The sequence below is a fragment of the Macrosteles quadrilineatus genome, unplaced genomic scaffold, assembly GCF_028750875.1.
Source record: "Macrosteles quadrilineatus isolate MER2022 unplaced genomic scaffold, UCM_ALF_1.0 Scaffold_2__2_contigs__length_208266976, whole genome shotgun sequence".
In the NCBI taxonomy this organism is placed as follows: domain Eukaryota; kingdom Metazoa; phylum Arthropoda; class Insecta; order Hemiptera; family Cicadellidae; genus Macrosteles; species Macrosteles quadrilineatus.
Window position 1 is genome coordinate 115,991,521 of NW_026542595.1, and position 26,853 is coordinate 116,018,373.

A 26,853-nucleotide genomic window follows, 5' to 3' on the forward strand; every position below is an offset into this window, starting at 1 on the left:
TATTACTACTATAGAGACTGAATACTAATAAAAGACCATTATTTTCATGATGGAATCCGGTTTTGATTTATTTCCCTTCCACTTTATAATTTTAGGAAACATTGACATTATTTAACTTTCATATGATCCTTGTAGCAAATTCAAGATATCTGAAAATTTTGTTGTTTATAATAGCCTTGTTCTTTGAGAGTCATTTTATTAATTTTATAATTGAAAGTTTTCATTGTCCATTCAAAATCAGTAACAACTTGGTGCTATTACAGGTTGTGCGAAACCTGGAGAAGCATAAAGTTCAAAAGAAAATGGTTGTAACCTGGGTTTTATTGTTTATAATGCAAGTTTCAGCCATATATCTTTAAATTTTCAAGTTTCACTTAGTTCCGCAAGAATATTAAAATTTGTAATCCAATTTGGACATAGACGTTTCTAAGGCTCAGTTAAAAGAAAACTTTTTGATTCACCTTAAAAGTAATAAAGTAAGATATTTTAAACAACTACACTATATTCTAAAATTTATTAATCCTTAGAATACCTCAGGGGTGGTTGGCTTTCAACCATACGGGAGGCCCTTAGGGCTGGCAACCCCGAGGTACCCTAGCCAAACCCCAGTTCCCTTCTATTCTGATCTGGGTTCTGTGATCAGCAAATTTCCTTTCTTGCTGATCAAAACTTTCTTCTCCATCTTATCTAGCTCTTCTTTTCCAGTCTCTTCTGCTTTCAGCCTTGGAAAGACTTGTGCTCCATGCTGAAGGGATGAATTCCACAGAGCAATGTTAATAGCGGTGGTTACGGAAGTTCAATGATACCCTCCTCAAGTATGTTACGGCCTCTTCAGAATATCACCCATCTGATTGTTGGTTGGTCCCTCTTGTCTTCAATGGTGTCATCACTGAATACAGCAAGATTATTTGAGCTATTTTCTACCGCATGGCAGGCAGAACTTTGATCAAAATCCTTGTTTAGTCAACAAGAAATACTCTCCCATGACGTTGCAATGGTCACTACTCAAGTTAATTCTTCCCAAGCACAACACTCTTCTCATACCAATGGTAACTCTTCGCAATGCTTTGTTCCTAATCTGGTCGCAAGATAATAGACTAGTTAACCTCAATACTTGTGAGGAAATCTATTCAGGTTTTTCCTCGATTCTGGGAAAACAATTACGTGGTGCTCAAGAGAGTTTCTTGTCACAAGTTACAGAAAGGAATGAAAAGTCCGGTAACTGGCAAAATAAAGATCCCTAACTCTGTTACATGTACATAACAATTCTGCTGGATAAGTCAGGAAATCGCCAGGGACGCAGGAAAAAGTGGACTCAGAAACACCTTGCACACTTTGATGAAACTGCCACACATTTAGTAAGAGAATAAAAGGCACTTGGAGAAAGAAGAAGTATGCTCTTTGGAAAATTTCAGTTAAGCTTAAATAAAATATGTCTGATATTTTAATTATCTTACTCCAGCTGGTTAAAGACTTGACTTTGAGCAGACGATATTAGGCAAAAAACCATGAAGCTGACGAGCACAGGCCTTTACTACCCGTTTTATGGATTACCTATTTATACTTTTTAAAGGATGATACTCGTACAATTGAATTGGTGTGAGAGATGTGAGACAAAATAGATGCTAACAAGTTCCATAAATACATTTATTTCAACAGACACAAATTTGTGTGAAAAATTCAACCATACCATTTACAATTCTGTTAGCACTACCTTGTATTGGCAAAAATGTAAAGAATACGTACAAACTAAAAATAAATATTACAAGTGTTTATGTGAGGAGTATAAATAAAGTTGACAAACATATTCCATATTCTACAGGTTGTACTTATAACTGTCCTTCAGAGCAAATTTTATTCTAGAAACATGTACTAAAGGTAAATTTTCTGTTGAAATGTTTTCCATACAATGTTTTGAGTACAAGACCTCAAAGATTCCAAAAAAGATCACAAAATCTTTGAACTTTGCACCAGCTCTTTGCCTTTCTATTTGAAGCTGCTTAGATTTTTATTTGCCACATTTTATTCTTCTCAACCCAAAACATACCAAATTTAATATTGGCCCCTTTAAAAAAGTTAGTCAAGTTTTGATTGAACCCCTGTGTAGAACTGAAACCATTTAAATACTCCAAAGATATTTTAAAATAGTTTCCATCTTATTTATACTCCAATACAAACGAACAGAACAAAGTTATTTTACAACCACCCATGTAGAACTTCTCCAGTAACCTTTGATTTCCCTCCAGATTTCGGTGGTCCTGCAGGTCTTCTAGGTTCTGTGCTAGTTGATGGTTTTGGTGCTTCATCCTTCTTCACCTCTTTCTTCTCATCTTTCTTTACCTCTGTCTTCTCATCTTTCTTCACCTCTTCTTTACCTTCTGATTTAGAACCTGTAGAAGTTCTGCTCGGTGGTCGAGGAGTGGTTGGTTTGGAAGAAGTGCTACTTTTTGGTGTCAAAGGCTCAGGACTTGCCATATCCTCTCTGGGATCTTCCGGTATCGGAGTCCTTGGTCTAAACTCCCTCCGGACAGAAGCTTGAGTACTCGGTGCAGCTTGTAACTGAGGCGGAGTATCTTTCTGAGTAGCTTTAGCGGGTTCAACGGACGGCACGCTTTTCTGTGATGCGACACTCGTAATCGACGGAATTGAAGGACGAGGACGAGGTCTTACAATCGAGTCTTGTTTTGTCTCCGACACCTTCTTCACAGAAGCTGGTCCTTGAAATACATCGTCGTCTCCAGCTTGAGAATTAGTCTCGCTCGCTCCACTGGTCTCCTTCTGGTCAAACTCTTGTTTTATCTTCGGCATCTTGAACTTGGCGTAGGCGACTCTAGTCGCAGGACTCACTGTAGACAACATCGGGTTGTACTCGACTAACCTCTCTGGGTCCATGTCCGCCTTGTTTTCGATGATATGCCTTCGCAAACTCTGCCTAGACAGCCGTTGGTGGAACTCTGCTGTGCTTCCGATCGGATCTCTCTTCCCAGTGTTCTTTCTGACGATTTCGTTCCAATCCTTCTTGTTCTTGCTGGACCCTGCCTTTCGTCCGATGGCTTGAGCGATCTTGCTGAACACATCCTTTGGACCCTTCTCCGACTGGATTACCTCATTGATGATTCCTTCCACAAGACCGATCTGGAAATCTTTCATCAATCGTCTTTCCATCACTCTGCCTTTCTTGCCAGCCACTGAAACAATCAATATTATAATGTTACATGAGTGAGTAATAAGGCATTTTACCTATTCAGTACTTACCATTTGTTCACATTTGCTACAAGATCGGAGTGGCCCTTTAAACTTTCCACTCGTCATATTAATTTTGCAGCAAGTATTTTTCGGATACTTCAGAACAAGACGCTTTTATATCTGAAAAGTGAAACAGCCCTCATTCTTGAATAATCGAAAATCCCAAACAAAGTGCTGACACATAGATCATTTTGCAATTTTTGGAATAATAAACACCCGAAACAAGTACCTCCTTACTAATTATAAAGAACCAGGTGACTGAAACAAAAAGAAATCCTCCGAGGACCTGCAATTAAGAAGAAAAACAAAAAAGAGAAGTCATAAGCTAAAAAATAATCTATACGCACAAGAGTTATCTCCTTGGTTGACGTTGGGAGTCTTCATGCCGTTGGAGCGCAGGATGTCGATGAGCTCGTATCGCAGGGTGGAAATGTCTTGTCGGATCTCCATTACGTCATCCTCCGTAATGCCAAAGTCATCTCGTTTGCGTTGCTCGGCCGTGACGTAACGCCTCACAAGCAGCCGCATCACCGTGTCATGCCGATCCTTAGCTTTCTCACGCGATTTTTTCTGTGAAAACACAATCGTTGTATCCACAACAAAGTACTTCCAAGCATGAGGAAATTAAGACATTTAGACACTCCAGCTTGTAAGTTCTTTTAACAAGTTATAACAATATACTTCAAGTAAGAAAAGTATTACTGCCAGTAATGAATGAAATGAAATGAAATGAAAAAGTGCTTTATTGTACATAATAATCATAATTACATAATACAGTCTACCTCCATATGTACAACATATACAACACTAACTTGCACATAAAATAAAATAAAATCATAGGTACTGCTAAAATAAAAAACCTAACACTTATTAAACAATGGTCAATGTTGACCGTCTGTTTGGTTGGCAACATACAGACCTTCTCCTTAACAAAAAATAAAACAATTCCAACTGTACAGTAATATAAAAGGAAAAAAACAATCATTTATACACTTTTAACTTCATTTACAAAAAACATTTTTAATATATATATATGCATAAGGAAAAAAAAAACAATTAAATAAGTAACGTCTAACTATGGTACATGCAGCAGAGAGTCGTATTAAAAATTAAATTCTTGGATTAAATCCCATCTATAAAACCAAGCCTCCCTTAAAAATTTACAGAAAAAACTCCAATCCTCCCCATTTAAATATGAAATAAACTCAGCTTGAGCCAAGAAATGTCTACCCAACCATTTAAATCTAATGTTTTTTAAAATTGGACATTCTGCTACAAAATGAAATACTGTTTCATCTTTATTTAAATTACAAAGGGAGCAAAGCCCACTTCCATCATTCCATGGCTTATAATTCAAATGAATCAGCTGAGCTCTAGCCTTAATAAGCCACGACACAAGTCCAATGTCAGCCTTATCAGTCAGCAATGTCCTGCCGCCGCGGTCAAGGTCAAGGAGCAAGTACTGGTCTCGATATCGCGCTGTCATCGCTTGCCCTACACAAAAACCACGCCATCGCTCTCTCTCGCACTCGACCACTGTCGTAAGCTGCGCCACCACCCGCTCCCTCTGTTGTTCCCACGACTTAAAATCAATATCAATATCAAACTTCCTACCAAGTAATTTCCAGAGTGAAATACAACCAACATTCTTTGTAATAATTTCTCCTAACAAAGCTCTAGGCAAACGATCTGTTGACATTTTAAACATGATTTTCTTTAAATAATTTATATTTTGACCTAATGTGAATATATGCAATTTTTCAAAATTTGTCTCTAAATACAAAACATAATTTTCGGTATTTCTAGGCAAATTTAACAACTTTTTAATGAACTTCCTTTGAACGGCTTCTACCTGTGCACTTTCGTAACAACCCCAAACTTGTGCACTGTAACACAAAATGGATCTAATAATGGAATTAAAACAAATACATTTTGAACTAAAAGAAGCAGTCCTACAATTTAACAATCTTGACCATGATGAGCTTATAGCAAACTTTGCTATTCTAGATTTCTCCTTAAAATGTGTCTCCCAGGATAAGGATGTCGTGAACAAAACACCTAAATATTTATATTCATTTACAATTTCTACAGGATTCCCCTTATAAAACCACTTACAATTTTTATCCAATTTCCCCCCTTTCCTAAAAACTATTATCTTTGATTTTGTTAGATTCACTTTTAAATTCCAATTATCACAATATTTTTCTAAATTTGAAATCATCAGCTGTAGACAGGTCGCCGTAGGAGCCAAAAATACTATATCATCTGCGTACATCAACATATTGATTTTTCTGCCTGCACAATGAAGACCTCCCCCAATAAAATCAGGCATGTCATTTATAAATAAACTGAACGCAATCGGAGAGCTGATACAACCTTGCCTCAGACCCACATTTGTGCTGAAAGGTACAGTAACCCCCTCCTTACACCAAACACTTGAAACTGTACCCGTATACATATTTTTTATCACTTCAATCATTTTCGTCGACACACCTAGGCACGATAATTTAAATATCAAAGCATTCCTATCTATTGTGTCGAAAGCCGACGAAAAATCCACAAAAAATGCAAACACCTTTCCCCTCTTAACATTAAGCTGCAAACTTAAAATAGAATAAAGATTAAAGATATTATCCACTGTTGAATAACCTTGTCTAAACCCTGCTTGGAATTCTGTTAAAAGTTTACGTTTTTCAACCCACTCAGTCAATCTATTGTTCATTAAACTTACAAATATTTTACAAATGCAATCGATGAATGACAAACCCCTGTAATTTTCAACCTGATTAATATCCCCCTTTTTATGTAAAGGAAAGATAATGGATTTTTTAAAACTGTGAGCTAAATTGCATTCGAAAAACATTTTATTGTAAACATCTAATAACTTCAACATAAAAACATCAGGAGAATTTTTAAAAAACTCATACGGCACCCTGTCTACACCTGGAGCCTTATTACATCCTACTCCTGAGAGCACGGCTTTTAATTCCAGCAGTGTAAAATTGCAATCAAGGTCATTGTCCTCAAATAGAGGGAGCGCATAACTGACGCAAGCAGACGACAGCGGCGGGTTAAGCAAATTCTGAAAGTGGTTGACCCACTTATCTGGTGCAATGTTTCCCACGCCCTTATCTCGATCCTTTATCTTTAAAACATTCATGGCTTTCCAGAACGATTTTGAGTCCTTCACATTTCTAACGCCGTCGATTAACTGATCAAAATATAGCTTTTTCTTATTCCTACACATCTTTTTGAAATGTCTTTGGCTCTCCAGATATTTTAACTTAACCAATTCAGAGTTAGTCTTACGGAACAAGTTAAGTTGGCGAAACAAGGTCTTACGAACTACTAAACAATCAAAATCAAACCACGGTTGTTTGCTATGTAAAACCTTATCTTTTGGAACAATGCAATTCCCTTTCGCTGCGCTTTTAATTGTTGCAATAATCAGGTCCACATTATCCTGGTTATTATCAGTGAATTCAATTTGAGAGGCAAAAGCGCTCAGGTTTTTGCGGAAATCGTCGCAATCTTGTAGCTTCCAATTTAGTTTCGGCAACAAAGGGACCAGACTCCCCCCCTTCCCAACCACCGCACCAGGACCACCAACACAAAAGCTGACTTCTATTGGCAGGTGATCTGAACCTGGGTATGCCACCACTTTAAAGTCGTGGACCAAGTGCAGACAACCAGCTGAAACCAAAGCTAAATCTATGACTGAACATCCCCTGGAACCGATGAAAGTGTACTCTCCCTCTAAATCACTGCAAGATCGCCCATTTAAAACTGTAAATCCATTGTTTTCACTGAACTCGATTAATTTCCTGCCTCTACTATTTACCTTAATATCTTTGGATTTTCTTTGTTCTGATAACCTATCATTAGACCAGTTAATAGCACCATCAAGCATATCCTTTGTTTCCTGCCCAATGCGCGCATTTAAATCCCCTATAATAATAATATTTTCACTATGAAGATGGTCTACAGTTTCAATTAATCTATGGAAATCATAAGTCCAATTATTAAAATTTAAATAAACAGGAATCAGAAGCATACTCTGCTCATTTTCTAGTAACTTAGCTTCTACCACAATTATACCATTTACTACTTTAAAATGTAAATTATTTATAAACCGTGACACCGAGTTTAACAACACAACCAGTCCACCGATATATCTACCATAGTTTTGAAATCTAACAGCAAACTCAGAATAAATATTAAAACTCTTAAACTTAGACCCAATCCATTCTTTATCCTCCTCTGAAATAAAAGTTTCCAACAAAATAATTACATCATATTTGTTAATAAACTCAAAAAAATCACAATTATTGCTAATAGCTTTTAACCCACAAACATTAAAAGATATAATTTTAACTGCCAGTAATTGATGGGTGCCCAAAACGGCAGATCAGCACGAATGTCACCTCATAAAGATTTTTAACAAAACCCTTGTCAATTGCAACTTGTGGCAACACCAAGGGGAAAATTGAACCCATCACCTTAAATGGTTAAAGAATGCATGCTAAATTTAAAAGAGGTGAAAGAAAAAAAAACGAAGAAGGGAATCATTGTGACTAGAGAGAAGACTGGAAGTAACTTAGGCAGGGGGCTGAATTGAGTAGGTCCCCATTTTGCCTAAGTCGACGACTTCACTTTGTTCGTTAAAGAAAGAGTTCGCTCGGGACTGATGTGGGCAGAAGACCAAAATATAGGAAGGACGAGTGGTATTGGTACATGGTCTGCTGGGTCAACACGTTGACAAATCAAAGGACCTACTTTAATACTAGTAGGATTAAAAATGAATAATTTCCTGACTTGAATAACTTTGAGTCACTTTTTGAACTCTATTGCTATAATTTTTCCAAAGTCTTTACAAACTCTTACGTTGATGGCAGAGAGTTAACTTGCTAATTGTCACCTTACTAGTATTTAGATGAAGACTGAATAGGAAGCGACTTTCGCCTTGAGTGATACAGATTTAATTTATTCAATGCCAACTACTTCTTCAGATGGAGGATACTGTTGTACGGTTTGTTTTTACTTTCATGAACCATCCACAGTGACTTTAAAGCATTTAACAATCCCAGTCAGTCTTCTTCATTCGTAAGGGACGAATAGAAACTATACTATCCTCTGACGCAGGATTCTCACCGATGTAATAAGCGCTCTCGTAGCCAACGCCATTATGAATGTCCCGTAACTCTGAGAGTGGACCTTTGCAAAGAGGCCAAAACGTCGACATACCATGTTTGCAATGTGAAACCCATTAAGACCCACTCTAGTGTGAATTTAATCGTTAAAGCCTTAATGATCATTTCATTCCCATGTTACATTTCCTGAAACCCCAATAGAACTACAGTACTGACCACCACAGAGCCTGAGCTTTTCTTATTGGCGGTGCCACAAGACAACCAGTTGTTGACATTCTTCATGGTTGGGAACAAGTTGAACGGCGGAGGCAGGGTGTTTCCGTCGTCGAAATAACTTATCCAGAGTCCACTGCGGGCAAACTTCCATTCGGTGTCAGAACGTTCCTGTAAACCACACACCATTAGGGTTCAAAAGTTATTGAAGCAGAATGGTCCTAAGTATTATTGTTTATGCGAAGCAAAACCATACACAGTCAGTACTTGGAAAGGTGAAGGAAATACAAGTAAACAGTGTACAGGGATGTCCTGTTAATCCCCTCGCTCGTTACTCCGAATTGACTTCATTTGCAATTCCTTAGATTTTCCCATAAAAACGGGAAACTAGGTTTGTGAAAAAAAACTGCCAGACGAATTTTGATTAAAGTTTAGTATGCTAGACTTCAGATAAAATTTTACAATCCATTTTGCTATAAAAATTACGGTTTAAAAGATTGCAAATTATGTGATTTTTCCCATAAAATATCATAATTACTCCCATTGCAATTAAGAGTTGTTGACATGCTATTAGAAGAAAGTAAAACTCAAATTGCTGATACCGTTTATTACTGATTTTGTAATTGGAATAACTTGCTCTTTCATACCTTTTCATGGTGTCTAATTGTCGAGAATCAGTATTAAGTTTCAAAATGTTCTTGAAAAGTCTGGATTTAGTCTCTTTTTGTTGTCACAGTGAGGAGTTTTATGGACCATGTAATATACAATAAAATAATTCATGATTTTCCATGATCGCACAAGACGACGATCACATTTCTATGACCGGGGGAATCGACGATGATGTCTACACGGCCTCCGAGAATAATCAAAATATTGCCGCGATTGCAGTGGACGTGGAAGTTTGTATTTGATTTAGTATACAAATGTTTTTTTTCTGAACTGCAAACAATAAATTTGTTGTCTTCATTTTCCAAAAAGTCTTACAATATGTTAAAAGTTAGAAGTTTAGAGTGTAAATATTTAAAAATATAAGAAAGATTTGTCCTGTCAAATTGACATTTAAATGCTTTTTCTGCACTGTAAAAATTTAATTGATAGTCTGCGTTTTAATAAAGTCTTCCGAAATGTTAGAAGAGTATAAATATTTCAAAATTCAAACAAAGTTCTTGTCAATTTAATTTTTAAATAATTTACTTGACTGCAAAACTTTTAATTTGATGTCTGAAATGTTCATAACATCTTCCAACATGTTAAAAAGTGTAAATGTTCTTATCGATTTTATATTCAAATGTTTTTCCTGCACTCTAAAACTAAACTCAACAAGATAAAGGTTAAACGTTGGTAGTATATTTAAATATTTGAAAATGTAAAAAGATTCTTATTGATTTGATATTTAAATGCTTTTCCTACCCATAAAAAAACAAATTGCTGTTAAAATGTGATTGAGTGAAATAGTAAGTAAAATAATAATCCAAAGATATTGATCGTAAAATATCAATAATAATATCGAGTTAATTTTACAAAACATAGCAGCTTGCTTTGTAGTAACTTTTGGTAACAAAATCATAAAATAATTAAATCCAAGATGCTACTAAGAACCATTAGACCCAAAGACCATTCAGCGAACGGGTTTCAAAATCACAAGCTTCTATAGAAATAAAGCCACCATTGGAATGGCTAATACTTCTTTTAAAATTTGTACGGATACATTTGGATTTAGGAATCTAAAGAATCTCTACAATAGCATACTCACCAAGGGATTTTCCTTATACTATTCCTTTAATATAGGTATAGGTGTACTAACAATGTTTTTTGAGGAGGTCCACAATCTATTTCATCAGGAAGACTCTTGTGTTGCATTTCATTAGGCCCTTTGCTAGATTTTGAGCATAAAGTTAACTTGTTGTAATATCTTCCATTCAACTTGTTGCAGTTCCCCAAATGGTCTGGCAATATTTTTTGGAACCATGGTAACTGAAGAAGGGAAGAAGAAGAAAGTCAACCTTGCTGTCGAGCCTTTTAAACCTATCAATACCTCCCTATATCTTTGTGACAACAAGGTCAGAAGTAAAAGTTATAGTCTTTATCTAACATTGCTAAATAAATAACTAAACGTCAATGTCAGATCTAATATTTCACAAAAAAGTGTTTAAAAAATACAGTTCTCGTTATTTCAAAATATTTATTATTTATAGGCCAATATCCAAGTTGAATGGAAGATATTACCCCAAGTAACCCCTTTTGCGAGTATGCTATTGTATAGATTCTTGAGATTCCTAAATTCAAATGGAACGAAGGTAACCGAAGAAGGGAAAGAGAGGAAGATGTACATTGCTGAAAGTCAAAAATTACTCAGAGGTTATTGCTCTGAATCTCAGAGGAGAAGGAATGGGATAATGTCTGACATTTACACCAAACCCTTGCTGCCCTGGAGAAAGACAAGTTGAATTTTTGATTGAAATAACTTAACCTAAAAATAACTAATATTTTAAAATAACGAGAGTTGTCTTTTTGACAGACTTTAATTTATTTAGCATTGTTAGATAAAGACTATGACTTGTACTTCTGACCTTATTGTCACAAAGATACAGGGAAGTATTGATAGGTTTAAAAGGCTCTACAGCAAGGTTGATTTTCTTCTTCTTCCCATCCTCAGTTACCATGGTTCCACAAAATATAGCTGGACCATTTGGGGGAACTGCAAAAAGTTGAATGGAAGATATTACAACAAATTAACTTTATGCTCAAAATCTAGCAAAGGGCCTATTGAAAGGCAACACAAGAGCCTTCCTGATGAAATATATTGTGGACCTCCTCAAAAAACATTGTTAGTACACCTATACCTATATTAAAGGAATAGTAAAATGAAAACCCCTTTAGTGAGTGTGCTATTTTAGAGATTCTTTAGATTCCTAAATCCAAATGTATCTGTACAAATTTTAAAAGAAGTATTATATTAGCCTTTCTAATGATAGCCTCATTTGTATAGAAGCTTGTGATTTTGAAACCCGTTAACTGAATGGTCTTTGGGTGTAATGGTTCTTAGTAGTATCTTGGATGTAATTATTTTATGATTTTGTTACCAAAAGTTATTACAAAGCAAGCTGCTATGTTTTTGTACATTAACTAATTATTATTATTATTCATATTTTACGATTAACATCTTTGGATTATTATTTTACTTACTATTTCACTTAATCACATTTTAACAGCATGTTGTTCTTTTAAGGGTAGGAAAAGCATTTAAATATCAAATCAATAAGAATATTTTTACATTTTGAAAGATTTACATGTACTACAAACGTTTAACCTTTAACTCTAAAAATTAAACTTAACAGGTAGTTTAATTTTAAGAGTGCATGAAAAACATTTGAATGTAAAATCCTTAAGAACATTTACACTTTTTAACATGTTGGAAGATGTCGTAAACATTTCAGACATCAAATTAAAATTTGTGTAGTGAAGGAAATAATTTGAAAATCAAATTGAAGAGAACTTTGTTTAAATTTTGAAATATTTATACTAACTGTTAACATTTTGGTAGACTTTATAATAACGCAGTCAAGAAATTTAATTTTTACAGTGCAGAAAAAGCATTTAAATCTCAATTTGACAAGACAATTTTATTTTTATTTTTAAAGATTTATACTCTAAACTTTTTATTTTAACTATCATAAAAGATCTATCTTTCAAAAATCAGACGTAAAATTTAATGTTTGCAGTGCAGAAAAGAACATTTGTATACCAAACTGACAAAAGTTTTTTTTTTAATTTCCAAAGATTTATACTAACTTTTTACATTTTGGAAGTCCTTATTAAAAAGACCGTAAATTTAATTTTGACAGTGCAGGAAAAACGTTTAAATATCAAAACAACAAGAGCAAGAGCATTGTAAGAACATTTTGAAAGATTTACACTACAAACCTTTGAACTTTAAAATTTTGGAAAACCGGAAAACCTAAAAGTTTAGACACCAAATTTAATTTTAACAATGCAGTTAAACGTTTAGTATCAAATCGAAAAGTACTTTATTACATTTAGAAAGATTTGTACAAACTTTTATTCATATTAACAATGTGTGTGTGAAAACATTTGAATATAAAAAAATACAATCTTTTGCGAAAGACTAAACACATATAGACGACATTAAATTTTTATATGTACAGTCAATGTATAACTAGTTATCAGTACTTCAACAACTCAAATTCTCAAAGCTCCTTCACTCCCGTCGTTAGATCTTCATTTACCTTATCAAGGTAGTTATCTAATGTGTAAAGAAGGTTAGAATTTTTATTGTTGCATTATTTTTTCATTTACTTTGAAAAACACCTCTTTATCTCAAAAATACTTGATGACATAGAGTTGGTGCAGTTTAAGCAACTAATTTATAAGATTTTTAAAAACTAAAAAAATGGTATCGGAATCGAGATTCGATAAATATAGTTGAAATAACAAGTCTGGAAATGTCTTGAATTCCAAAATAGCATCTAACTAAACACACTGTTTTTCTTCAATATCTTATGACGGGACTATGATTATATTATTTTGGACAAAAATAATCAATCAAAGGTACAAAGGATTGTTTTTGTGAACAGAAGAAAGAAGAATTTGGAACCTTAATCCTACGATAAATACACATAACACACGTTAAGTATTACAACTAGTGAGAGCGGTGGATAAGTCTCTTACTGTGTGAAGCCCTCGAATTTCAAGGCCGTTTGAAAGGTTTCCCTTCAACTAGACGACTGTGAATTTCGTAATCTTGAAATCTTATTAAATTCGTGTGTTAAATGCGTGTTGGTTTTCAAATTGCCAACAATCGAAAGGCAAACCTAGTCTGTAGGATTAGAAGATTCAAAACTTGAGTGTTAATATTTCAATTGACATTTAGTTTCAAAAGTATATGTGAACGTACAGAGAATTTAATGGGAATATATGTTCCTGTTTATATGTAAAACGTCACACCAATTATGTGACGTTTTACATATAAACGGGAACATATATTCCCATTAAATGCTCTGTACGTTTAATTTTGATAATGTTCGTACAACTTTGAACAGTGGTTTGAATGCAAATATGTCTTTAAAATTAAACATTTTATCTACAAGGGACCTTGTAAGATTTCAAATAATTTGTAGCTCTTTTTCATCGGACTGTGCTGTGGTTACAGTGTGTTTGTAACAGTTTTATCTAATTCGTAACTAATTTAGTTTTTCTTGTTTTCTTTTTTATTTTACTTGACTAAAATAAAAATGTATTGTTAAATCATTATCGTATTTTAAAGTGGTCTGGGCTTTACTCTAACTTCTGTCTCTTTCCCACCTTAAAACGGACTCATAATCCTGATCTCAAAAAGAGAAGCTTTACGAACCAACGACCGAGAATCAAATAAAATTATGTCTAAAACTCTTGAAATATATTTACAACTATTGATGACTCTCAAGATGGTAAATACATATAAAAGATGATTAGTGGTAAAGATTTCGATTGGACACCTTATCAACATAAGACCCAATAGAATGGCTTGCCATCTTTAATATGTTAACCGTCTTGTGACATAACTGTATGTTTCAAATGTTATTTTAACTATTTTTATTGACTTTCCGTAAATTTAATAACAAGTACAATTATGATGATGTAGAGTAATCTCAAGAACGTAATCTTATTATTAACAAAGAAAAACAAAGAAATAACTACATAACAATGTTCAAAGTAACATTTCAAGAGCAACTGAATATAAATTCACTATCTCAGCTGTGAGTTTGGAGACATATAATCATTACATCCCCAAACAAGACCTGCCCTATTATAATCAATGATGTTCTCTACAAGTTCTGCATGACAACATGTCTCTAATGTATGTGTGGAGAGCCTTCTCTTGTTCAATGAATGTTGCCCAAACTATGTACCTACCCGCTGTCCGATTTAATAACCATATTTCTCATCATATTTACATTATGTCATATTTCCTCGTAGTATAAAGATCCTTAACTATTATTCGTTAGTTTTATTGTAATATCAGCTAGTACAGCTGTATGATCATTTTCATTTTCTCTGTTATATTTTGTGAATATGTTCTACTCTAAACGACTTTACAGTGTTTATAAAATATTGTTAAGGTTTGTATACTTTTACGACAACAGTATTTTCACTAATTTATGAGTTAGAATTATATGTGTTTAGGACAGAGGCTTCTTCAGTCTGGCTTAAGAATTATTTTTGCAACTGAACTAAGCTATATCCTACATATTAATCATTAGGACCAAATCTGAGAAAAAATGCGTACCGGTATTTAATAAAACAACCGATCAAGAAAACCTTACAAATATTAGTTCAAGATAACCTAAAACTTTTTAAAGTATATAAAGTATACTAACGAATAAAGATGGTTGATTTGTAATATTGATTTTTTTAAGAGCAGGACGAGATTAAACAGTGTGAGCTTAATCCCGTCCATGTTGGTCGTCGGGCTTGCAGTGAGGAACATTTATCATAATTAACTCAATCATTTCACCTCCGTGTTATGTATGAGGTCATGCTGAGAACATAAATTCTCTTTGTAAGTAAATCTTTGAATAATTTGACTCTTCCGATTTCAGTTATCACTTTTCCAGTGAATTCAATACATTGGAACTATTTTACATACCTGTCTAAAAAGTCCTTTAGCCAGATTATTCAAATTTCTGTGAAATAGTTCCACCAAGAGATTGTAGACGTTTACAATTAGTTGAAATAATATTTTAAGAGGTAAAACCACATAAGTACTTAGCTAATTATGATATTGCTACAAAATGTTTTGATAATTTATGCATTTTGTTGTCCTCGTTTAATGTCATCCATATAATAAAATTATCATATAAACACATTTTTTTAAAAATTAACAATGTTATGTCAATTAAAATGGTGATTGATCTAGTATTTAAGTCATTACAAATATATGTAACCATAGTATAACAAATATGTAGACGTAGTATCACCCTTGTATCACAATTTTATCTAGCTATGTTATCACAAATATCTACCCACGAAATTACAAATATGTGGCCAAAGAATAAAAATTATGTATAAATAGACTCACAACTATGTAACATTAGTATCACAAATATTTAGCCATAGTATTACAAATATGTAGCCAAAGTATCATAAATATGTCACCCTAGTGTCACAAGTATGTAGGCCTAGTATCACAAATATGTTGCCCTAGCGTCACAAATATTTTGCCTTGGTATCACAAATATGTAGCCATGGTATTACAAATATTCACTTGTATTTCATAGAACAAGATGGTATTTATCTAAGTAAATTAGAAAAATGTTTTTTATATTTTGTTGCGAAAACGTCTAAACAATTTCTAACCTTGGGGTTATTCTCAAGACATTATCTTTAGTTGGTTTTAACTTACTACAATGCTAATCTCGCCAAACTGTTCAACTAAGTCACTTAACACCCAAAGTCACCTTGTAAGCTTCCTTAGGATATAAACTTGTTGTGTTGTTACTCGCACTTAGCTTACAAAATGCATCTTCTTAGTTAATATCCTGTCTTAATTTCCACATAAGTTTTTATTCCTACTTAAATTATTAGTATTTTGTAACTTTTGAAATTCATCTAATTTATAGCATCAACTGTAATAAAAGCTTATAGGTTTTTTAAAAGTAGACGAATTTTTGAACTGTGACATTTAGCTTATTTGTAAAATCTTGTGATATTTACTTAGTTAATCTAACTTTAGAATTTTGTTACGTATTTATTAAGCCTATTAATATTTAAACTGTTATTTTCAGTCTCATCTCTTAATTTTTAGCGACTTAGTTTTAGTTTCATTAGATGTGTTGACTCTGTAAATCAAATATTTAATAAGCCTATTTATACAAAGATCTTTTGCATGTCTATTGTCGATCATTCATTTCTTCTATTGCGGTCGATTTTCACTACATGATGCACTACTGCCTCTAATTTGACATTATCAACACAGTATTTGTGTTTATATGATTTTGATTTTATTTGATTCATATTACTTGAACGAAACACAGATCTGCAAGACTATCGTTAAGATTGAAGATTAATCTGATGGCTCTTTTTTGTATTTTGAAAAGTCTAGGGTTGTCATTGCCCGAGATGGGCACTCATTATGTGAGAAAATGGTAAACAATTATAATATGATATCAGAAAAGGACACGTCTATCTCGATAACACGAGAGCCTACTAAGAAGGAAATTATTGTGATGATTTTATCGAGGTGTTAGGAACATTGTATATTACTGTCAATGACAACTCCTGAATAAACTACACAAGAGGATGAAGCACTGTTAGGATGTCCGTAATAATAGATGATACTCAAGTATCTCTACGTCGTAAGAATTCAAGCGATTCATGAATAAATAAACAAAATACGTGAATGAAAGCATGGATAATAAAGCATAAAATGTGCTCGTAGACAAACGCATACCTGTTCTATGGATTAATTCCAAAGTTGAACTTAGAACTTCTTTACCAAGAAAATCAGAGAGTTATAGAGACAATAGATAAAAGTATCCTTTATAGACTAAAATTGACAAAGCATTGCATTAGGTACGAATTATAATGGTCAAATAAAATATTTAAACGAACTAAAAAACTTCTCTACATCACAAAACATACACTATGCTACTGTATTAACTCTGCCAAGGCAAAACAAATCACAAACGCTGCAGAGGGCATTATACAGGAAAAGAATGTAGGCTCCTCTGACTACTATTCACCATTTTACCTATCGAAGATGTCAAAATTCATGAGGTCCAAGACTGACTAAACCAAATTACTTAAAGAACACCTATAATATATTCATTGGCCAAAATATTGATAGTGTGAAAATTAATAAAATTAGTAAATATCTAAAACGGACAATTTAACTACGGACCAAAGACAGCTACACAAAATAAGCTGACGAGCATCTAATTCATTTTACATAAATTACACAATGCTTCAACCATAGCAAAAGTTAAGGGTAAAGGGGGCTAAGAATAAACGAAATTGATACCAAAATAATGTCTTAATGGAAGCAGTCAAAGCCGAGGAAAAAGGAGGCAATATGTACATCTCATTGGATCGTTAGGTCTTACCAGATTACCAAATATAGCCAGACCAGTCTAAGAAGGCACTTCGTGGGGTGAAGACGCTCTTTTCTCAAACTCAAAGTTAGGTCCGTTAGGTGCGATTAGGGTTTTAGGTGTCTGGCAATTTTGAGGAAATTAAATTGTATTACTTTCCACTGTAATCCAGCTTTCCCGCACAGTGCACAAGTGCCTTCTTAGACTGGACTATTATATCGGTCCAGACATGAGCAACTTACAGATATGATCTGGTATGAGTTGGACATCATGGCGATGAGCATGTTGAGCAACACTATGATGTTAATCACAGAGTAACTCCCGAACATGAGCAACGCCCAGAACCTTGTGAATCCTTTGATCCCGGTTAGATCAAACGTCATCAAGTCGACGAGTCCAAAACTGGCCCAAAACAAGGATTGCGACGTCTCGAACAAACTGGAACATTTTGGAGTTTTGTTATTTTAAAATTGTTGGTTACAAGTACTATGTGATTTTCTAATATTAGCCATTCTGAAGAATGTAGGGTGTAATTTGTACCTCGGCATATTGGATGCTATTGATCGATTAAGTCATAATTATTTTTAATTCTTATTCAAACATCGCCAAACTGATTTTTACTTTCTCCCCCTACACCATAGTATATGGAGAAAGTATTTTTTCGTCAAAATTTTCGAGTTTGAGTTTTGAGTGGATATATTCGTTTACAAAAAAGTGGTTTTCGAAGTGACGTCTGTGTGTGTGTGTGTGTCTGGATGTGTACAGAGCTAGGGACCACACCTGTGGTCCGATTTTGATGAAATTTGGTATGTAGGTTCTAATCCATGGTATCTCCAGGCTTTTGTCTTTTTTTGTTTAAAATTTTGATTTTTAATGGGGATTTTCCCATAAAAAAACCGGAAAATCGGATTTTCTCAAAAATGGCCTGGACGATTTTTATAAAAATTTAGTATGTTGTAGCCCTTTAAATTTTGAACAAAATGGTACAAATTTCATTTCTGTAAAAATTACGGTTCAAAAGTTTATTATGTTATTTTCCCATAAAAACCTTATTTAACCCTGATTTAACATAGTATGTTATGGTCCTTACAATTTTGATAGCTTTTTACATTTTTTAGAATTTTTTTTTTTAATGGGATTTTTCCGTAAAACCCCATAAAAAAGGGAATAATAGGATTTTCCCAAAAATGGCCCGAACGATTTTGATAAAAATTTTGTATGTTATATTCTTTTAAAAAATGAGCAAAATTGTACAAATTCCATTTCCGTATATTTACTCTCACCGCTTACACATGATAAAGGTTGTTGACAAACTTATGGGAGAAAGTATGTGTCAGAATGCTGATACCGTTTATTGATTTTCAAACTGTAACTACTTACAATTTACGAAAATGGCAGTGCTAACTAAATCAAATGAGAATTAAAAAGTTAAATTGATAAACATTTGGGAAGCATTCCAGAAAATAAACAGCATAATGCAACATTAAATAGGCCTTTGTTGAAAAGAGTCTAACTTGATTTATTAAAATTAATCACAGGTTGAGATTTCACATTAGTAGAGGACAGCAGTATAGGGTTCCAACATTATTTTTACTGGATGCCCAACATATTTTGCTGCCAACCTTTTATAGGACTTGGACAGATGTCTGTGGGAAACATATATATTCCACCTCATCTTCTGTGAATTTCTGGATGGTCTCTTTAAGACTTTGCCATAGTATCGACCAGCTTAATTTAATCTCTTTCTCGGTCATATGCTGGAGATGGTTAGTACACATCTAGATACCAGTGTGGAGAAATTGTTTTTTAGTAACTTTTGCACAAAGGGAAAGACTCTTACTTGGTGAATCTTCTCCAGATGGTGCATGCTCGTTCTTGTTGGTCAAAGTCCGGAACTCCCGTGTGATGATGATAACACTTTGCCTTCTCCAAGTCTGAGTAGTACCAGAGTAACTGGTTCAATCCTGTGAGAACACGTTTAAACTGATGTATCATGTATACTTAGACACTTAAATGATTGAAAGTGTAATCTTACAAGAGGTACTTTAATTTGTTTTGTTTGTTTCATTAGTTTCCTTTCATTAATTTAATATCCACATGTGTTAGACAGAGATTTTAACCCAAATATTTATTTCAAATTAGTGGTATTTTACCTTTCATCGGATTAATGCATTATTTATAAACTAGTTTGAATTGAACTGTACAGAATTAGGTTGGCCAGAAGTTTTTATTTGCAGTGTAACTTAAAGTAAGTTTAGTATGAAACTATTTCGAATCCCATTTTAAACTATTCACTTTTCCTACTACTTTCGCTCAGGATGATAACTGGACAGAAAAAAATGTTAAAAGTTTATTTCATTTAAATAATAATCAGAAGGAAATTAACAGTATGATGATTAAATTAATGCTCATACGAGAAATTCTTATACCTCCTATGCAAAATGAAATAAATAAAACAAACTAAGTTTTGGTTTTAAAGCAAAGTAATTATTAATTTATTAGGATAATTAACAGTATTTCAATGTAGAGTATTTCTGGTTTTCCGAATTTTAATTTGTAAATGCATTTGTTTAGCACAATAGTTTATTCGTCACATTCCAAAAAACTGTAGGGAAAAAAGATTGTGCAATTGGTTATCAAAGTGTATTAATTTATTAGGATAATTAACAGTATTTCAATGTAGAGTATTTCTGGTTTTCCGAATTTTAATTTGTAAATGCATTTGTTTAGCACAATAGTTTATTCGTCACATTCCAAAAAACTGTAGGGAAAAAAGATTGTGCAATTGGTTATCAAAGTGTATTTTTTTTTACTCCTAAATTTTTCACACGAAGCTTTGCACAAATAGCTACAACTAAGTAAACAGTTAAAAAATCATATTTACTTTAACATTTAAATAAAGTTAACTGCACTTACACTCACTATAAATATTAACAAAATAAACCTAATTTATATAAGGATGTTAGTTTTAATAAGGTTACTATGTTTGATGTAAGTTTTTAAAGTAGTAACTTTACCACATCCGATAAAAGGGTTAAAGTTGCTGGACACCTGTGCTGTTCTGAAGGTAAATAATTTATGTCAATTTGTTCACTGTTAAACAAAGGAAGTGATGCATTTTGCAACACATGAAAAGTACAAAGTTGAACGGAGGTGTGATAGTGGCTTCCGCATCATGGTCCATGTTTGAAACATATTACTTTGCTAATATTTATACTTTGCTGCATTTTTGTTGACCAATTTTGTAAGTTACATGTTACTAAAAGTGCAATAATTAATTGGCGTTAAAGTACTTTGTAAAGATTTAATTTTTAATCATTCGCTAGGTCAAATCAAATAAATAAAAATAGCAAAGACTTGTGTTTTTCTACAAGAATATTTGAAGGTACACTTTCGGGACGGATGTAATTTTTTTTAAATTAGTTTACGTAACTTCTTTAGATTTATTCTATTTTAAATAGTTCAGTTTAAATGTTTTATCAAAATGGGACTCAACTTCCAAATATGAACATCATTGTGTTGACTTTTGTATTACAGTGGTCATTAAATGATTTGTTTGACCCTTGTGCATTTTACAAAAGAAATCGTTATGCAGATAGAAAGTTATTTTTTGTTTAAGCTTGTTTAGTTAAATACTCATTAAGTTATTGAATCAAAATAAATATTCAAAGACTTTAGAAGAGCCTAAGTGCACAGTGTGATGTCTATTAGTTATATTTTAGAAGATTTCACTTTTATAAAAGCAATAGCCGATTTTTAAAACCCAACTTGCTACGAAATTCTTTGCTTTATGGTCATTTTTTTATCACGTGCAATAAATTGTATTTTAATCCTAAAACTACTTCCCTTTTGCTTTTTCAACACAACATAGCTTGACTAGAAGATGAATTATAATAGAAAGACTTCACCACATACTTAAACTATTATAAAGACATCTTATTCAATCTTACCACAACCAAAAGCAAACAGTACGAGAGTGTAGATGAAGAAAAACTTGATGATATCGATGATCATACGACCGAGGGAGATCTGCAGAGGACCGAGATGAGGGTTTACACTGAAGATGTGAACGAGCTTGAGAAAACTGAAACACAGAATCAGATCAGAGATATCAGTAATGAGCTGTACAACCATCACTGTTGCAAAAATACATAATGATCAATCCAGTTATTGTGCAAAAAAGTCCAGGAACATTTAAATATCTAAAAGTATAAAGAGCTTCAAAAATTTTAATAAAACTACTGGTCATTAAAATAATTTTAACGCATTATTCAGTGTTTTTCCACCTTGTATTGTGACCAATCTAATAAGACTTGAAAATTGACTAATCTTATAATACCTAGATTGTGACTTCGTAAATTTAATTACATCAGTTTAAAGGAATTTAATCTTTTTAATTTAACAATACTATGTCTTTAAATAGTTCATTTAGGATTCAATCTATTTATAAGTCATTCCTCAACTCTAAACAATATTGATTTATTATTCTGTGAATTTTGTTTCAATCCAAATCTATGTTATTTAAATATTTATGAGTATACCATTTGAACAGTTACTTCTAATGTCACAAAAAACCTTCTCAACTTTTCTCAGAAACAAAAGACTAGGCCTATACCTAGATTGTGTTTTGGTCTACTTAAAAATAATTACATCAGGTTAAAAAATCAACCTTGTACATTTATTAATACTAAGTCTTTGAACGGTTTTTTTGTTCATTCTTTTCAATCTATTTCTAAGGCATCAATTAAACTCTAATCAATTTTTATTTATTATTCGGTGAATGTATTTTTTCCCAATCTAAACCTAAGTTCAAATATTTATAAGTTACCATTTGTAGAGATATTTCAGATGTCACAAAAAACTTTCTTTAATATATAGATTGTGTTTTGGTCTTCTTAAAAATAATTATTTCTTAACTCTTAATCAAGATTTATTATTTTATTATTCGAGAAATGTATTTTTTCACAATCCAATCATAAGTTATTCAAATATTTTATAAGTATACCATTTGTGGTGATATTTCCGATGTCACAAAACCGTTTTTGCAGGTCTAAGCAATTTTGGTACCAGATCTCGTTTTTTGTGTCTTATTGTTTATACATTAATTGAATTTTATATATGAAATTTTGAGTTTCAGCTAGAATATGTAGAGGTTTAGTTTTCAATATGTATAGACATCAACCTTTTTTTATTTTAAATCGTAAGTTTGAGCTAGTCATTACAGAGGTTTATTTCAAGTATAGAGTACCTTTTTTCAAGCGAATTAATCTTACCTAAATATCATACCAGCAGCAAAAGCACCTTCAGATAACAACATCGGATCAAATTGGTCCCAATGTTCCCTGGGATACCAGGGGTTCATCCCCATACTGTATTCCCTCTGAAAAGAGAATAAGTATTACAATTCTATAGTTGAAATTTAGAATGTGCAGTTTATAACTAAATTGGTTGTTATTTTATAAGATATCATCAGCAAATATTGTATACAAAGTCCCCGGAAATTCTATTTATATGTATTTGGAAAAATATGTATTTGTTCCTTAGACAAATTCATAAAAAAACATTGTTTAAAGATATAAAATAACGGTAAGAGAAAATCGTATTTTCGAAAATATAACTGGGTCAGATTGTAATTATTATGTTATAGTGCTTATAATTCTTAACGAAATACTGCAACCCCCATTGCTGTAAAAATTACGATTTAAAGCTATTGCGACGTATGTGATTTTCCCTGTAAATATCATAGTTACTCCCATCACTTACTCATGATAGGTTGTTGACAAGAGGATGGAAGAAAGTATGCGTCATTTTGATGAACATGGAAGAAATTATAAGTCGAATTGATGAACACCTTATGCGATTTACTTCAAACCATGTACATAAGTAGTGATAGATACGACATTTTTCTACAAAGTATCAGATTCCTGAATTGCACCGATTCAAAATGGCGCTCATTTAAAATTGTATATCCTAAAAACTAGTGACTCTACTAAAGACTATTATCAGTGCGAATTTCTAGTAAACATTGTGACTAATCCAACAATACTTCAATTGTAAAAATCTGTCGATAAACAACTAAGAAATTACAATTTGAGTGAAACCGTGCATGGCCAGACCGCCGACGTGGCGCGACGGAACGATGGGGAAGAGTAAAAAAAAAAACATCGTCAAAATTGTATACGGCCTCACAAAAATTGCCCTTGTTTGATTTTAAGTGGTAAATTTTAAGAGTTCAAACAACTGTAACTACAAGATTTTTGTGTTATTTGAATTGGCTTACATAGACGATAAAGACGGATGTAAACCTAAGCACGATCCACATTACGTAGAAGAAGTTCTGGATGAAGTCCACGATGTTCCAGAGATCGTTGACATATTCCAATAGACCGTCGGCCCAGAGAGAGCGTGCCTCGTTCCAGATCAGACCTTGAAACAGAAACAGATTGTTGCTCACTCAGAATACTCAATACGTTTATGATAGGTAGAGTATATTAGATAGAAAGCTTACAGTATTACTTGAAAAAGATTGCAGTATAGTGTGTTGCAGTGAAAAAAATGATCATCCAATCCCGTGAGTCCTTTTTGATTTATAGAAGAGATTTATAGGGGAAGAGTCATGGAGTAAAAACTAGGTTACATAAGAGAAGATTATTGTACAATGATGATATTGCTTTGTACAATGATGATATTGCTATCATAATAAACATTTTGTTTCTTTAAAAAAATGTAAAAAGTAAAACCATTTTTGTTAATACGACAATATAGGCTACTTAGGCCTTCACGTCTGATCTTTTGATTATTCTCCCTTACCTATTTATTTCAGAGTTATTTGGTTTTCTCTGAAGTTAAGTTATTTGAGCTACATTTTGAAAAAAAAAATAAAAGTAAAAAAAAAATAATAAAAACTTTAATGAATCATTACTAATTAAATCATTCTCTTCTTCAGAGTCAATATGAGGTTTATAAACTCCAGGTTTTGAGATTCGGTTCTTTTGAAAATCTTACTTTAAGAATTTGTTTCCACAAAGTTGTGAACCTCATAAAAAGTACATGATTTGAACGACTTGAGGTTCAGTGTTTTGTTTCACAAGCCTCCAGGATTTGTCCAAGTGATCTTTGTTCACTTCTGTATCCTCAAGAGAGTAGATAGTAAATTAAATCCCTTTAGGCTGCACTGCTATTACACATTGTTCAAAGTCTTTTGTAGATCCAATAAATTACTTTCCTTTGCTTCATTTCATTCCAGACCGCTCCCTTGGTTACTCCCCTTATTCCATCTACTGCTGCTTTGCTGTTAGGCCACCTGCTCTACTTGCTCATTGTAGCATATATGAAGATTATGAAACGCGTAGGAATGAGAGGAGCAACTAATTAATGAAGTGTAGAAAAATTATTGCATTTGTAAAAAAACTGCTTATTGGGAGAAAGTATGGGGCTGATTGCTGATATTGTTTATTTATTTAAGTATACGAAACTCAACATGAAGATACTCACTAAGGACCCACAGTATGACTCCTGACTCGACTAATCCTGGCATTCCTCCTCTTTCCTTCCTCTTCCACTCTTCCAGGATCTCCTGAAGCCAGTCCGGGCCGAACCATTCTATCAGGAGATATTCGATCCTCTGGGAAGCGCCACCGAGGAGAGCTGAAAGTAGAAAAGTTATAGGAAGTGCTTGATGGTTACATGGATGGTAGGTGTCCACCAACAAAGTCGACTGTTGAATCCTGATCTTTGTGATCTCGATCTAACCGTGACCTTTCAATAGGCGTTGAGTCTACTTATAGTCTGTATGATGGAACTTTTCTCATGATCTTACTTCTACATAGATTGATGAATTATGACATTTTGATGGTCTCACCCAAACAGTATAAAGGCTCTAACTCCGTTTCCCAAAACACCCAGCAATTCCTATTGTGATGAAATAAATAAAAATGTACAGTTTATCCTAATACTCACATAGGAAGCAGGCGTACGATGCAGAATGGCAGATGAACTTGACGAACGGTTTCTTCATGAAGAGCGCCATCTTTGACTTTGGGGCCATCATGTATATGGTGGAGTAGACTGGGAACATGGCTCCTAACTGACCGACCTGCATCATCTGACCCATCATGCTCTTGCGACGGAACCCGGGGAGTCCTTCGTACCAGATGGCGGCCAACAGCTGTTGCACGTTAGGGTGAGCCACGAACTGAAACAAAGATTGAGTATTGAATAAGGTACTTGACAAGAAGATAGGCTTCCACGGCCAAAGAAGACTTAGTTGCTGGGAGACTTTGATGATGGACTGGAGAAAATATTGACAGAGGTTTTGGACGTTGCTCCAAAGAGGACTTGGTCTTCGGGAGGCCTTAATGAGGAAGTTGAGAAAATATTGACAAAGGTTTTGGACGTTTCTGCAAAGAGGATTTGGTCTTCGGGAGGCCTTAATTAGAAAGTTGGGAAAATATTGACAGAGGTTTTGGACGTTGCTGCAAAGAGGACTTGGTCTTCGTGAGGCCTTAACGAGGAAGTTAAAAAAATATTGACAGAGGTTTTGGACGTTGCTGCAAAGAGGACTTGGTCTTCGGGAGGCCTTAACGAGGAAGCTGAGAAAATATTGACAGAGGTTTTGGACGTTACTGCAAAGAGGATTTGGTCTTCGGGAGGCCTTAACGAGAAAGTTTAGAAAATATTGACGGAGGTTTGGACGTTGCTGCAAAGAGTACTTGGCCTTCGCTAGGCCTTAACGAGAAAGTTGAGAAAATATTGACAGAGGTTTTGGACGTTGCTGCAAAGAGGACTTGGTCTTCGGGAGACCTTAACGAGAAAGTTGAGAAAATATTGACAGAGGTTTTGGACGTTGCTGCAAAGAGGACATAGTCTTCGGGAGATCTTACGAGAAAGTTGAGAAAATATTGACAGAGGTTTTGGACGTTGCTGCAAAGAGGACTTGGTCTTCGGGAGACCTTAACGAGAAAGTTGAGAAAATATTGACAGAGGTTTTGGACGTTGCTGCAAAGAGGACATAGTCTTCGGGAGATCTTACGAGAAAGTTGAGAAAATATTGACAGAGGTTTTGGACGTTGCTGCAAAGAGGACTTGGTCTTCGGGAGACCTTAACGAGAAAGTTGAGAAAATATTGACAGAGGTTTTGGACGTTGCTGCAAAGA

At 33.7% G+C, this 26,853-nt stretch overlaps 1 protein-coding gene across 2 annotated transcripts in view; it reads right to left on the reverse strand.

Moving 5' to 3' along the window:
* Positions 1 to 1,633: 1,633 nt before the first annotated feature.
* LOC128986133 (transient receptor potential protein-like) overlaps positions 1,634 to 26,853 on the reverse strand; it is a 60,143-nt gene continuing 34,923 nt past the window's right edge. For both annotated transcript variants that reach the window (XM_054406293.1, XM_054406294.1), the window contains 10 exons: positions 25,658 to 25,892; positions 25,193 to 25,345; positions 23,979 to 24,124; positions 22,972 to 23,078; positions 21,649 to 21,782; positions 19,539 to 19,662; positions 17,941 to 18,136; positions 8,613 to 8,780; positions 3,594 to 3,816; positions 1,634 to 3,188 (listed from right to left, as the gene is read on the reverse strand). In XM_054406293.1, coding sequence (XP_054262268.1) covers positions 2,197 to 3,188; positions 3,594 to 3,816; positions 8,613 to 8,780; positions 17,941 to 18,136; positions 19,539 to 19,662; positions 21,649 to 21,782; positions 22,972 to 23,078; positions 23,979 to 24,124; positions 25,193 to 25,345; positions 25,658 to 25,892 — 2,478 coding nt within the window. In that variant the 3' untranslated portion in view covers positions 1,634 to 2,196. The remainder of the gene's footprint in view (positions 3,189 to 3,593; positions 3,817 to 8,612; positions 8,781 to 17,940; positions 18,137 to 19,538; positions 19,663 to 21,648; positions 21,783 to 22,971; positions 23,079 to 23,978; positions 24,125 to 25,192; positions 25,346 to 25,657; positions 25,893 to 26,853) is intronic.